The sequence below is a fragment of the Leptinotarsa decemlineata genome, unplaced genomic scaffold, assembly GCF_025532065.1.
Source record: "Leptinotarsa decemlineata unplaced genomic scaffold, Ldec_3_MD MMD2_P_RNA_scaffold_5, whole genome shotgun sequence".
NCBI lineage: Eukaryota > Metazoa > Arthropoda > Insecta > Coleoptera > Chrysomelidae > Leptinotarsa > Leptinotarsa decemlineata.
Genome location: NW_027412532.1, coordinates 10,846,623 through 10,860,929, shown reverse-complemented (window position 1 = coordinate 10,860,929; position 14,307 = coordinate 10,846,623). Strand labels below are relative to the sequence as shown.

The following is a 14,307-nucleotide window of genomic DNA, read 5'->3' as shown; positions in this document are numbered from 1 at the left end:
AATTCGTTTGATATCAATGGAGTTTATACAAGAATCATAAAAGACCTTGCATTAATTTGTCCTGGTTAACACTACAGAGTCACATAGTTAACTTCCAAATATTTTTTGTAACAACTGCCTATTTTGATTAATCAATTCGAGATTACAGTATGATTTTTGTAAACTTGTGCAGATATGATATAGAAATCTCATATCTTGGTCCATCCACAAACCCAGACTTTTAACTTCATGTGTTAAAGGACTTCTCCAATCTGAATGCTACCAAAGTTGTATGCAATACTTTTTTTTCTTGCATTATTTCTATCAAAAACGATTCCAAGAGTTTCATTTGAATTCAGTATTGCACAATTGTTCATACAAAATTACCCAATATTATACATATTAGAATTCGAAGTACTAATAGCCTGAGAGAAATTTTCAGGATTGAATAACAAATATAATTATGTATCATTAGCACAATAGTGCTGCGTGCAAGATAGAAAAGATTTAGGAAAATTGCAAGTATATAGACTGAGGACTAGGGTCCCCAACACTGACCCTTTTGGTACTCCTCCATCAATTTGAAAATTCAGAAACTTTTCCACTATATAGTACTGCCTGAGTTCTATCGCTTAAATAGCAGGATAGAAGTTTGCAAATTTTTCTGCTGATCCCTACAAAGTTGAAGATGGCTTGCCTGTTATATTCTGTCATTGAGATTATCAAATTTCTTAAAATAATCTTGTGATATCAAAACACATTCTTTTCCTTCATCAGTAGGATCGATTATGTTATCCGTAACTTTTAAAAGAGCCTAAGTGCAGCTATGACCTGGCCTGAAACTAGATTGTTTTTTAATAATATCGTTTTTCAATAAATGTTTTCAAATTTGGTTTTCAAAAATCCTCTTAAAAATTTTAGATGAAGTGGAGAGTATACTGATTGGTCTGGTATCATTTAAACTTGCAGGATTTAAATTCTTGGGTAAATGTATAACCTGAGCTTGTTTCCACGCTTTTGGAAAAACAGAGTTATTCAGACAGCAATCAATTTGCAAAATGTGTAATTGAGTGCAAAGGTGTATCGTTAGAATATCAGTGCCATCTGTATCTCCCTGTTGCTCTATTTTTCAATTTTTCATTATATTATTGTCCAGAAATCAAAGACGAGGATAATGAATTCTTCTCAACACTTCTTTTATTTCACTTAGTATAAACTAGTTCAGAACACAATGATAGTTTGAAATGAACCAATCTCAAACAGGAAAAATTATTTTTGAACCAAATCGGTCACTGAATGTTTTTTAGGTTACTACTATATAAAAACTCCTTCAACGAGTGATAAAACTCCAACTGTTCTTGTTCACTCAAACTCACAATCTTTTGGAAAATTTGGTCAACATACGGAGTCCTTATGAATGTACTGACATAAACATTGACAAACGTCACCATCAGATACTGACAATCGAACCTATCCATTATCCCCCCATGTCCAGGAATGGTATCTCCAAAATTTTTAACATTGACGGCCCTCTTGAAACCAGAAGCGAAGAATCCTCCAAAAGGTGCTATTACACTGGCGAAGAATGACAAAGAAAAGGAATGCAGTATGAAAGGATATGTATTGAATGAAATTCCACTGTTTCCCAGCTGATACTCAGTCACTTTGAACACTGGACTGCGGGTGCAGTTAGTGTCCAAGACTATGCTATCATTTTGTTCCACGTATTTCACCGGGCAAACTAAGTACTGAACCCTGCAGCAAAGGTAGGATAATAGGGCTCCCAGGACGAACGTGCTGATGCCACCCATGATGAATCCTTCGACGGTTTTCTTAGGGGACAAACTTATCAATTGCCTTTTTCCATAATGACGCCCAAAAACGTAGGCGAAGACATCGTTGATTATCACGAGCATAAGAGGAACTAGGCACCATATCATACCTTCGAAGATGGTATGCACAATCAAGTGAGATTGTAGGCAGAATAAGACTGTGAGAAAAAATGTCCAGAAGAATAGACCGAACAGATGCCTAGCGTTTTGCCTATTCCTTCGAACTAACGCCAGAAACCAGATGATTCCCGCTAAATACAAACAAAATGAAATAAATCTGTGATACGTGACGAGCAGCTGGAGAGAACGATATTTTTTCACGTACACTTCGAGATACTGAGCGAGGGTTTCCCCTGAGAAGAAATAGTTAGCGGTGATGACGAAATACCAATTCAGCGTCCTGAAGTGGGGAATGTCCGGTATTTTCTTTCTGCTATAAGCTATGATAATCACTTCATCGAAGCATTTCATTTGGATGATCAAAGTGTTTAGCAGGATTAAAGGGACTCCTGTGTATACACTGAAAGCCAAGTATGCTACTAGGGAGAGTCCGGTTATGGTGCGTTTTAGTCCATTACTTTTGATTCTTGTTTTCAATGTCCATCGCAAAGGCTTTGATGTTCGGGTTTTAGGTTTCTCGTCCATTGTTGTCTCGGTGGCCGATTTTTTGTTCTGTAATGAATCATTTGGATTAGTCAGTGTGTGAAAAATGCAAGAATGAGTTTCAAAAATTACATCGAAATCACAATTTCCAGTAATACTGTGACGTCTTTCACGTTTCTGTTCTGTCAGATTGTCAGAGGAAGAAAATACAGGACAGAGAGTTATTGTTTTATGATTTGTTTTGAAACTGTTGTAATTCATGAACGATATACATTGTTTGAATAGTTGATTTATATTTTTGTTCAAATGAAGATCTATAGAAATTATAATTCATTTGTGTGAATACAAATACCAGACATTTTTAACTAACATTCTCAAACCAACTCAAGAAAGTTCAAAGTTTTATGGAGAGTTTTGGCGTTAAAAAATTAGATTTCAATTGTACAATTTAGTGATATGAAAACTCAATAGATATTGGAAGATTGATTATCATTCATTGAAAGACATTTTTTGATGGAACTATGAGCAGCCACAGTCCGTCGCGTATTTCTGATATGTAACGCTCTTGATGGAATGAAATGTGTGAAAAGTCACTTGAACACTTTCCGTGATATTATCTCTCAAATCTCCCACCCTTTTTCGATGTATCAAACTATCAATATTGCAAGTGATGTTCGCGTCTCCAATCAGGCGTATGGCCTTTTTTGGATGGAATCCAGCAGCTTCAAGGTATGCTTAGGAGCAGAGATCTATACATGAGAAAAATACTCCAAAAATGGTCTGATCTGAGCTTTTTGAAGCATCAAAAGTTGCTAAGGTGTGTACAATTTTCTGGTTCGGAGCAGTGTTTCAAGCTCTGCAATTCCAGCGACATGATTGTGCTAAGACATATTGGTGTCCATTTTTACTTCCAACAAACTTATCGAAGCAGAAAGTGGAATTGTCTGTCCTGACATTATTATATCCGGTAGGGAGACATTCATCTCCTTGGAGAAAACCGCTCCCTGGCATTGAATTGAACCTGGTTACTTTCATCCCAATTCGAAATTACCTCTAGATCCTAATTAAGATATGCAACCTCCTGCTACCGGTGAAGATGTACATCGGCCACCGATGTCCTGGAATCCAGATGGAATGACGAAGCAAGTGTGCTGTCGTCGCAAAGCAATATATTGAATTCTTGGATTTTTTCAATGAGTCGTTGATATACAATAAAAAGATGGTTAACGTTTCGTAAAATAATTATTTTTCTTGCTCAAAACCCAAATATTTACTCGTGAACAACGCCTCAATCGCAAACAGCTATATTTATTTTGACAGACGTCAAAATATTTAAATCATAAGATGTCATATTCGATACTCTACATGAATACACGTACAGGATGTTTCCCAAGAATTCAGTTCAGATTCATGTTCATTTAGCTTCGAACATTTTTCAGATTCGAATGGCTGATTCAACAAACAAATGGGGTGTTTTGGATAAATATGGAGAAATCTAGGAATGACGATATATTTTCTCATTCAGAAGGGCCCTCACATTAAAATGGTTACCACCAGAGGGGGACAGATACATTTCAATTTATTGATATTTTTGTTTATGTACGTGAGTCTGCAAGAAGAAGGACGACGACGTCTATAGAAGTAGGTATACTTGAATATTTCCAACTTTTCTTCGGTGTTTCAGGCTATCAAGGTTGCATATGATATTTGCATCTCCAATCAGGTGGATGGCTCTTTTCTGGATGGAATCCAGCAACTTCATGGTATGATTGGGTGCCAGAGCTCCATACATGAGAATAATACTTCAAAGAAATTGCAGAGGTGTGTATAATTTACTGGTTCGGAACAGTGTTCCAAGCTTTTGAGAAGCAGCCTTTGCAATTCCAGCGACATGATTGTGACAAGACATATTGGTGTCCATTTCAACCCCCAAAAAATTTATCGAAACAGAAAGCGAAACTGTCTGACCTGACATTATTATATCCAGTTCGGAGACATTTATCTTCTTGGAGAAAATCGATACCTGGGTTTGTGTGGCATTGAATTGATTCTGGTTACTTCCACCTCAATTCGAAATCACTTTCAGATCCCCATTAAGATATGCAACCTCCTGCTGCCGATGAAGATATGCATCCGTCACCGATATCCTGGAATCCAAATGGAATGACGAAACAAATATGCTGTCGTCAGCAAAGCAATATATTGGATTTTTGTTTTTTCCAGTAAGTGGGTGATATACAATAAAAAGAGTATTGGAGAAAATATGGATCCCTGGGGAACACCAGCGTTGATGGTGAAAGTATTCAAGAGATATCAATCGACGGCCACTTGCAGGGAACTTTCTTTCAGGAAGCTAAAGAGCCATACACAGAAATGATTCGACAAGCCACAGCAACGAAGTTTGGCCAGCAAACCCTCATACATGAGGGTAAGCAAATAATTAGCTTTTTTTGGGAAACTTCTGGAAAAGCGAGAGGACTCTTGCTCATTGTAAAAGTAAGGTTTTTGGCATCCTATTCCACCATATTTGTACTATAAAGTATCAAAGATCTCTCTACTAAGCTGTCCAGCACTCTTGTCCTGCTTCGTAGAATCAATGAATTTGTTCCCTCTTATGTTTCGAGAGCAGCTTTCAGTCTAAGCTGTCATACGGATTAGTTTTTTGGGGACTTCCGACTGATTGGGAAAGGATATTCGGCTATTAGAATCCTGGAAAGAGCAAAAAGAACTGACAGCTGTAGACCTCTATTTAAAAAATTTAATATATTAACCATTACGGCTCTATAAATATTTCAATGTCTTGTCTATATCAAGTTAACCGCAACCAAAAATATTTGACCAGAAATGGCCACAATCTTCTTATGCCACAACATCGACTGGCAATTACTCATAAAAGCTTTTTTACTATGGCGATAAGGCTCTTCAACCATCTACCACCATATATGAGATGGTGAATTTTTCGACTGCAAGTTTTAATGCTTTGCCTTTTTAATGTGTATGTATTGTGTATGTATTAATGTGTATGTTTTGTATTATATTCATCTACCTTGACAATGCTAAATCTGTTATATCGATAATAAGCAAATAAATTGATTGATTGATTGATTGATAAATGTGAAAAAATTCTGATAGAAATAAGAAAATGAATGAGTATAAAATGAACTATCTGAAAACATGTGTAGATCATGCATAGAAGTTATTTTCAGATACAAACATATTCTGCAAATCATTGTGAAGAGTATGACCTGAATGCATAAAGATGTTATGTCACAAAACTGAAGTTTTGATTAAATAGTAATAAACCGTTTTGATTTGGAACTTTTTTGTTTCACTTTAACTTTTAGCTTGCGGTTTTATTAAATGGGTATATAATCATTATTTTCATTTCAATAAATTTTGATTTGTAAAAAAGTTGTAACTTACGAGAAAAATAGAGTTTTATGTACATAGCACCTTTATTCACCAAACTTAAATATAAAGTGAGGTTTGGTTTATATGGATAAAAGAGTCAAGTATACTACTGTTTGTTTATTGCTTTTATAAAAGTACACAAAAGCTGGTTATTAAAAAATTTAACATGTTTTACTCTTCTTTTTTGGGATTTTCATGTTGGGTTTGAGGAGGAATACATGTGGTAAAACCACATGTATTCTTCCTCAACAAATTTGATCTGATTTTTTAAATTTTGTAGCTTATCAAGAGTCAAACCGCCTATTTTCTGTGTGAGTCCAGTTGGTTTTACTTCACTTCTGTGAAGCACCTTTTTTATTTAAATCAACTGGAAGAAATGGTGTATAATCATGAAAACATGTTGTATAATAATAGTAGCCAAATTCGTTCACTCCCATCCATTTTACATCATATCAAAGGTTAGTTTTGTCATTCAGAGTATTCTTTTGCTTTTTAAATAAATATAGTTTCTCTGGGATCTCTTCGAAATTATAGAAAGATTTTTCCACAAATACTATTTCTTGAACTTGATAACTTTATAATGTCACGATATTGGTGAGATATAAAAATGGTTTGATGTTTTCTAATAACTTTCTCGATACGGCCAAAGTCCCTATCAAAATCAAGATAGATATGACCTACTTCCGGGAACTTGTGATTAATTTAAAAAAGCAATTTGAAATCAAATGTTCATATAGGCCATGAATCACGAAGTTCTTATTCTGTCCGGCACACGAATCAGACCATACAATCAATTTATTTGTTTCTGGATATTTTTTTTAAGCATTTTACAAAACCGAAACAGACAACTTTCGATTTCATTGCTGCCTCTATTGGCTACATCCTCAGTCCACGTGAAGAAGTATGATTTCTGTCCCAAATAGGTAATTCAGTGTGTCCCAAAATTTCATAGCCACATTTGTCCTAAATAAGATGAGGTTGATAGCTTGGGCAGAGGCATAGTTTGTTGCAAATACATAGTGATGTAGACTATGTTTTTCTTGGAAAGTTTTTGTTTGTCAATTTTTTGAGATTCGAAAGCTACACGTTTCGCTCTTGGGGTGACCAAATGAAAAGTTAAATCTTGTTTCGAATATATGACGATACATAGAAACATGTCTTCAAGTTTTTTTCTTTACATTCCTTTATGTAGATATGGTGCATCTGCCTTACGTTAAGTAATGCAAATAAAAACTGTTTGTTTTCATTTTTTTTGTGTGAATAGTGTTTCTGTGATTTATCACTGTATGTCATTTCTCCTTCGCCAGTAACATGCAACTTTTTGAGGGAAATATTTTCATTTTCACAAGTGTTGATCTCATTTTCATCTGCATCATTTTCAATTTCAGATACATGAACTTCATTCAATTCATTTTCCACGTCTACATTATCTGGAGTACTTTTAGTATCAATTTTTTGTCAAAAAATATTTTTCTTCACATTTTCTCTTCTTAAACAGATGGTATTGTCTTTACCTTTTTTATAATCATCATCAAAATCTGAGTTTTTACTAGAATAATCCGAATTATCTGAAAGAATAAATTGATGAAACGCATTCCTGTTCGTCGCTTTCTGCTATATCTAAAATTAAAGGTTTTTTCTAGTACTATCTGAAATGAAATAGAAAAAAAATTGACAAAATTAACTTATCAAGTCTGTTGAAGTAGATGGCTTTTGTGTACTCTCTTGAAGAAGCTGCTCACTTTTTGTACATTTTTGTTGAATGTAGTATTCGAACTACATTGTACGTCTACAGACAATAATGTATTGTTTCAAATTATAACACTTGAAAAACTAATCAAAATCTTACCTTTTTCTCACAGAATTCAACTTTTGATTTTCACACAATAATCTAAGAATGCGTTGGCCTCTATTCTCCATCATATTTAAAATATAAAACACAAATCAACTCACTAATTGGTCAAAATTATGTGGAGATAAGATGCACGCAATTTATGAAACATACCCTCAAAAGTGACATGTCACTGCAACATAACTCGTGCCTACCACACAACCGTACGTTTTTTAGGAAATAAAGGTGTTATGTCCTAGATTTGTGACATGACACTTTCATACACTGAAACGGTGAGTATGCTATGCGGCATACCACTTTTATCAACTGACAGTTTTTTCATATATGTAGTTTTAGATATGTACTACCTATTAAAAAGTTAGATTAGAACCTGGGGGCTCAAAAAATAAATAAGATCAATTTTTCCAAAAATATGACATAACACCATTATCCACTTAGGTCTTTTTATATTTCTTTCTTTTCTGAAAATATATCCCTTTCAATTTGAACTTCCACTTGTATTGCAATGTCCGTGAGTTCAATTTAAACCGCCTACAGATTTTCATTCTAAGACACTGAATTCCCGAACCATTTTGAATTGAGTCAAATATCAAAACTATGCAATATTTTTGAACGACTTTCCAAGTTGATTTTTGTTTTGTGTTTTGGAATTTATTGATATTACTCTCATTCAAAGTTTTTTGAAATATTTCTGATTTAAGTTATAGAAAAAGTATAGTATTCTACTAGCGGAAAATTATCGGTACTGGCTCGAACGATACATTCTCGGGAGTAGTAACCACATTTCCCACTTGTTGGTTAATATATCATTATCAATATTTTGATATGAATTAAGGATATTGGATATTGGATAGGTGGATATTATCCACCTAACAAGAAATCATCATTTGAATCTTGAATGAGCCTTTTTCCTGAGAATAGTACAGCGAACGTGTCACGAGAGGCAGCACTGTAAGGACAAACATAAACTATTCACATGTAAAACAGTGTTATTTACGTAATATTAATTTATTATTTAAAATTATAAATCTGATATCAAAAATTATTTTGTGCTAGTATAATGTTAACAAAGCATTGCTGTTTTGCGAATTATACGTCGGATAATCGATATTCGGAAGAAAATGTGTTTTTATACCATTTATAAAACGTCATATTAATGAGGTCAGATGTAAGAAATGGATACATGCTTCGAGGAGAGTACAAAAAAATAAATGAATATTTATATGTATGCTCTAAACATTAAATGAATAGTAAATTTTTCATAGTTAATTACCATTGATTAGAATGAGATATAACCTCAATCGTTTATTAAATTATATTCATTTATTATATTTGATTGAATTCATTTCATTACCATCTATATTCAATTCATATTTCACTCGGAAATAAATCTGAAATTCATAATTATTTTAAATTTCTTTTATTACAGTTTGAATCTACCGCTACTCTTTTACTAGAGTATGTATACTAACCTGTCTATTAATTAACTTTTCTTTTTCAGTTTCTTTTAAATTACGGCATGCAAGCCAAAGTTTTAATCCAACATTGTTATCTTTTACAGTGGCAAATTTTAGTTTTGCTCCAGGAACATCTGCTTCTGTTAAAAACATTCTTTTTTAATTGTACTTTACCATATGTTTATATGAGGATTAGGCAGTGTTTGTCCCTACCGAACTACTAGCGCTGCTAGTGAGCGATTTTTCGTACTTCAGGAAAAAGGTTCATTCATGAAAAACGTAAAATTACGTACCTTAGATCTGATATGGCACACTGACTTATCACACCTCACTCAATTATCATATTTCAATTATAAACCATTAGTATTTGACCATTGCATAGTTTAGGTTAGGCATTATTGTGTTTTTATAAAACGAAAACTTATTGTTGAAGTGAATGTGAATCCAAGCCATAAGTTATATGTGAGTAGAAAACCATATTTCCTTCAATAATCGTAGGCAATTATATCCTTTACGTTCGGTGCTCAATCTAAAGTGATAAGGAAAAGGCGAGAGTACTGTTCCACCACGAGTCGGATAGTCAACCTTATATCCAGATTGTTCATTCAAATTCAATTCGTAAACTATGGATGACACAGGCCAACAAATTTCAGAGGATTGTATTCGTTTGGAAATGACGAAACTGCAGTAATGTTAGTTGTAGGCGAACTATTAGTTAACATTTTTCTATTTTTTTATTGTTTTTTCATTGTCGTTAATGATGAGAATTAATTTGTAATTATTGTTATGAAGACGGTTGAATGTAGGATATCATTTAACAACTGCCTGTTTTTTTATATCTACTATATGTTGTACATTTTGTCAACAAAAACAATTATTATTATTATTATTATTTTTATATATTATAGTAGTAACGATTCCCTCGGCTTTAATTTTTTCGAAAGTTGGGAAATTTTGCTGGTGGGATTGGGAAAATTTGGATTTCCTCCCCCCCCTGGTTTTTTTTTTTCGCTACGACTCTGCTTCCACTTTATAATGGCTACATTCATCAATTCATTGAAAACATAATAGGTTAGTCAGAAAAAACTAACTAGTAATCGTCAGGGAGTTTGATTCAGTGAAAGTGCTGCGTACCCTGTTCATTGTATTTGATACAACTTTGTAGTGAAAGCCAACTCCAAGTGATACGAATAATATAAAATTTTTTCCTTCCAATTGAGGTCTCCTTGTATACGATGCTACCAGGGTTCACAAAAACATCGCCTTCCGAATACCTTTCATCCGGCACGCTGGGAAGGTGAATGATAAATACTTTCCCAGGTTATTATCGGAACTGAATTGCAGAATCGTCCATTGTCGACGAGCTCAAAATATCTCCGAGGTCTATCTGCTAATGGAACGAGTGAGACACCGGGCGTGGACATGTCAAAAGTAACGCTATTGTTGGAGCTTTCTAGTGTTTTAGTGCTACGATTCGTGGGAAAGTCCGAATCGATTGCCTACCCACCCGAATTGAATACCTGTAATTATTCATTAATCAATTAGTATGGATTCTTTCGGGCTGACCTGGATGGAGATAAAGAAACTAATAAATCTCACGCGGGTTGAATATCCGGTTGAAGTGGATACGGAGGTAATAAAGCGAGCGATATTTTGCTTTCATTGTGAGAATGGAGTCTATCGTGAATGATTCGAGGGAGTAATGAACATTTCTCGCGAGTAAAACAGTATACACTTTCTGAAAATCTTATCAGGAATATTAAATATATATATATATATATATATATAGACAATTTCGTGTATTCAACATTTAATGAACTACAAAAAAATTGGGCCATTTTATCTCAGCACGACAAACGGGTAAACAGTTCTTGATTTCAAAATGGCGTTTAAGCGTATAAATTAAAAAAAAGTAAAATAATGAATCCTGTTGACCTTTTGGACCGATGCTGAAGAACTGCTTCTGAAAGAATCATCATTAAGAATAATTATAAACAGATTTCTGTCATCTAAATCATTCATAAGATGATCTAACCTTGACATTTTCATTTCTCCTTTATCATGCCCTGCGCAATTATTGCATTTTTCAGCGGTAAAAAACGCAATACCTTCACTGAAAATATGTTTAAGATCACGAAATTTGAAAGTAGTATTCTTTCGCAACCTAGTTTTTTATGTCCGCCCTAATAAGATCTATGGTAAGGGAGAAGAGAACGTCACTCGCAAGCTTGATCGAAGAAAGGTTGCAGATTTGTCTCTCTTCTATAGATATAAATCTCATACTTCTTATGAAAGAACTTGATAAAGCCTTTCAGAAAATTAAAAAAAAAAAATCTGTTAATGATCGTATGGAGTATACAGAATTGAGAAATTATACCTTGTCAATAGTTAGAACCGAAAAAAGGACATATCTCAAGTCTGTCTATTCTGAAAAAATACCACGCAAAGCCTGGAATGCTCTTTCTAACCTCAATGTTCGTTCAAAAAAACAATATTCATTACCCAATCACCTCTCGAATCCCGATGAAATAAACAACTATTTTGCCCAATTCGTACAAAATGTTTCTGATAATTGTGATGAAAATATAAAATTTTTTAGCAATAATTATTCAATCAGGCAAGATAACTTTTCATTTCGATTCGCTACTGAAGAAGCTATTCATAAAATCCTGAATGATATTAAAAGTCAAGCTTCAGGGGTTGATAATATTTCAATCAGAGTGTTGAAACTTTGTAGCCCGTTTATAGATGAATATATTACACATATCAATTCTTGTTTTGAACGTCCATATTTTCCAGACTTGTGGAAAATTGCCGTTGGGAAACCAATTCCCAAAAATAATGATTCAGCTAGTTATTTTGATCTCAGAATTATCAGTATACTCCCAACAATGAGTAAAATTTTTTAAAGAGATATTTATTTACGAAATAATGAATATTTCAATACCAATAATCTGTTATCACCATCGCAATGTGATTTTAGGCATGGTTTTAGCACGGCTACAGCTCTTGCTACTGTCACACAAAACATTGTTGAGGAATTTGATAAGGGAATGATTAGCACTCTGGTTAGGTTAGGTTAGGTTGGGTTAGGTTCGGCTCTGCCGAATTCTTACCATCTGACCTGAAAGACCACTCACCATACAAACAAATCGGCTGTCTTCCGACTGTCCAAGTCTCTGCAAATGTGCACTCTGGTGCACATTTTCCGAAAGCATTCGATACCATCAATCATGAGCTGATTTCAATAAAACTTAAATATTATGATTTTGATAGTGCTGCCTTATTTCTCATCTGGTCTTATTTACTTGGTGAATCTCAAAAAGTTGTTGTTGATGGTCATCACTCCTTACCTCTTGATATTCTATCAAGAGTACCACAGGGTTCCATTTTGGAGGCTTTATTTTCCATCATTTATACTACTGACACTATCTCGTCCATCAAGAAATGTAAAATACAGGCGTATGCTGATGACATACAATTGCACTTTAAAATCGATGAGTATGCTGAGGCACAAAATATCTTCAACACTGATCTTGATCTGATCAATGGACTATCAAGTGAACATGATTTGAAAATTAATCCTAATAGAACAATTATGATACATTTTGGATCACAGAAGAATCGTAAATTTGCAGAAAACAATTTCTATTTAGAATTAGGTCATACTATCTTGACTCCTGTCAATACAGCTGAAAACTCAGGGGTGATGCTTGACACTGATCTTGGATTCACTAGTCATTAAAAATTTAATGAAGAAAGCTTATATGTCATTGAAACTGTTATACTGTGATCGTTTTATTTTGAGCCAACCTCTAAAAAGAATGCTCTGTGATAGTTTGGTGCTAAGCCATTTCATATAAAAAGTGCAAAATTGCTGTTGCCGCCTAATTTATGGACTTTGTAAGTATGATTCAATTTCTGGATCCTTTTAAAACTCCCGCTGGCTCAATATGAAAAACCGTATGATTCATCATTCGGGTTGTTTTGTTCATGAAGTGATTACCCTGCCCCATTCTACCCCTTTAATACAAAAACTAATTCTGCGTGAAAATATTCACTCAAGAAACATTAGACACAAAAACAAATGAACTATGCCACAAGATCGCACTGCACAGTTTCATAGATCATTTCTTTTTGGTGCTGTAAAACTCTTTATTTCATTGCCCGAGCAATTGAAGAGATTCAATATCAGGAAATTCAAATACAAATATGAAAATTATATATATGATAGTCAATAATATCAACTTTTGCTCTTTGGACAAATCAATAAACAACAGATCAATTAAATTTCATTATTTATCAACTTTCTCTATATGTAATCACAAATTATTATTTTTATTTACGTTTCTCATTTAATTGTCTTATTTTTGTATGTTCGCGTGCATTATGGAGTGGTGCTTGTTGGTTGAGTTAGAGTTGCTTTGAGCTAGACTTCGCCAAGGAGTACCAGAATCTCCTTTAACCTATTTTCATTTTCAAATGTATCTTGAATCAGAGGCGTAATAAATCAATAATTCAGAGACCAAGAAGATCAATGGAAAAAAATAGCTGAGTATTGTCAACAACGTACGTTCCAGTATTTTGCCATCTTCACGTTAAATTTTTGGAAAATAAATTTTTATCTATTTTTGCCTTATGATGCTGTTACAGTCAGTAGGAGATTTCATTCGAGTTTTTACAGAGTTTACCACATAACTGGATCCAAGAAAACGAAAACGATCAGAAAAACAGGATAGCCGCATTTCATTCAAATAAAATATATTTCAGTTTGGACAAGAAGTTATTCGGGATGTAGATATTCATTTCTAGAATGCTTGGGTTATCAGGCGTCTAAAATTGAAAATGTTGAAATGAATCGAATATAAAAAAATCATGAAATTCAGAATTCAACAGTGGAGGAAATTGAACCAAATAACTTGCTGGTCTGGTTAAAAAACTTCTGAAGTAAAATTTCATTACCTCTATTTTGAATATTTCCAACAATTCCACTAGCTGATTTATATATTGTTATACCAAAAAAATCAAGGTTCAGAATGAAGATTGAAATGCAAATGGTGGAAAAAAGCTTCATTCGAAATTGACTTATACAGAAAAACTTTATCTATTTCATTCGTTTAGCAAATAATTATCAATAACAAACGCAAAAGCAGATATAACCAAATGGCGAAGG

At 33.7% G+C, this 14,307-nt stretch overlaps 1 protein-coding gene across 2 annotated transcripts; it reads right to left on the bottom strand.

Moving 5' to 3' along the window:
* Positions 1-1,154: 1,154 nt before the first annotated feature.
* On the bottom strand, positions 1,155-9,617 carry Gr83 (gustatory receptor Gr83). Of its 2 annotated transcripts, none has more exons than XM_023167435.2 (2): positions 9,428-9,617; positions 1,155-2,483 (listed from the first exon to the last, which is right to left on the bottom strand). In XM_023167435.2, the coding sequence occupies exon 2, from the start codon at positions 2,454-2,456 to the stop codon at positions 1,269-1,271; it is 1,188 nt and encodes a 395-aa protein (XP_023023203.2). In that variant the 5' UTR covers positions 2,457-2,483; positions 9,428-9,617; the 3' UTR covers positions 1,155-1,268. The 2 variants fall into 2 exon arrangements, with proteins under 2 accessions (XP_023023203.2, XP_023023202.2); XM_023167434.2 differs by lacking the exon at positions 9,428-9,617 and adding an exon at positions 2,547-2,792.
* Between the last annotated feature and the right edge of the window lie 4,690 nt (positions 9,618-14,307).

Bases quoted from the DNA above. Each gene is read 5' to 3' on its own strand.
- Gr83 (XM_023167434.2), bottom strand. From the start codon at position 2,675: ATGAATTACAACAGTTTCAAAACAAATCATAAAACAATAACTCTCTGT. The intron at 2,484-2,546 runs GTAATTTTTGAA...GATTCATTACAG, and splicing joins CTGGAAATTGTGATTTCGAT to AACAAAAAATCGGCCACCGA.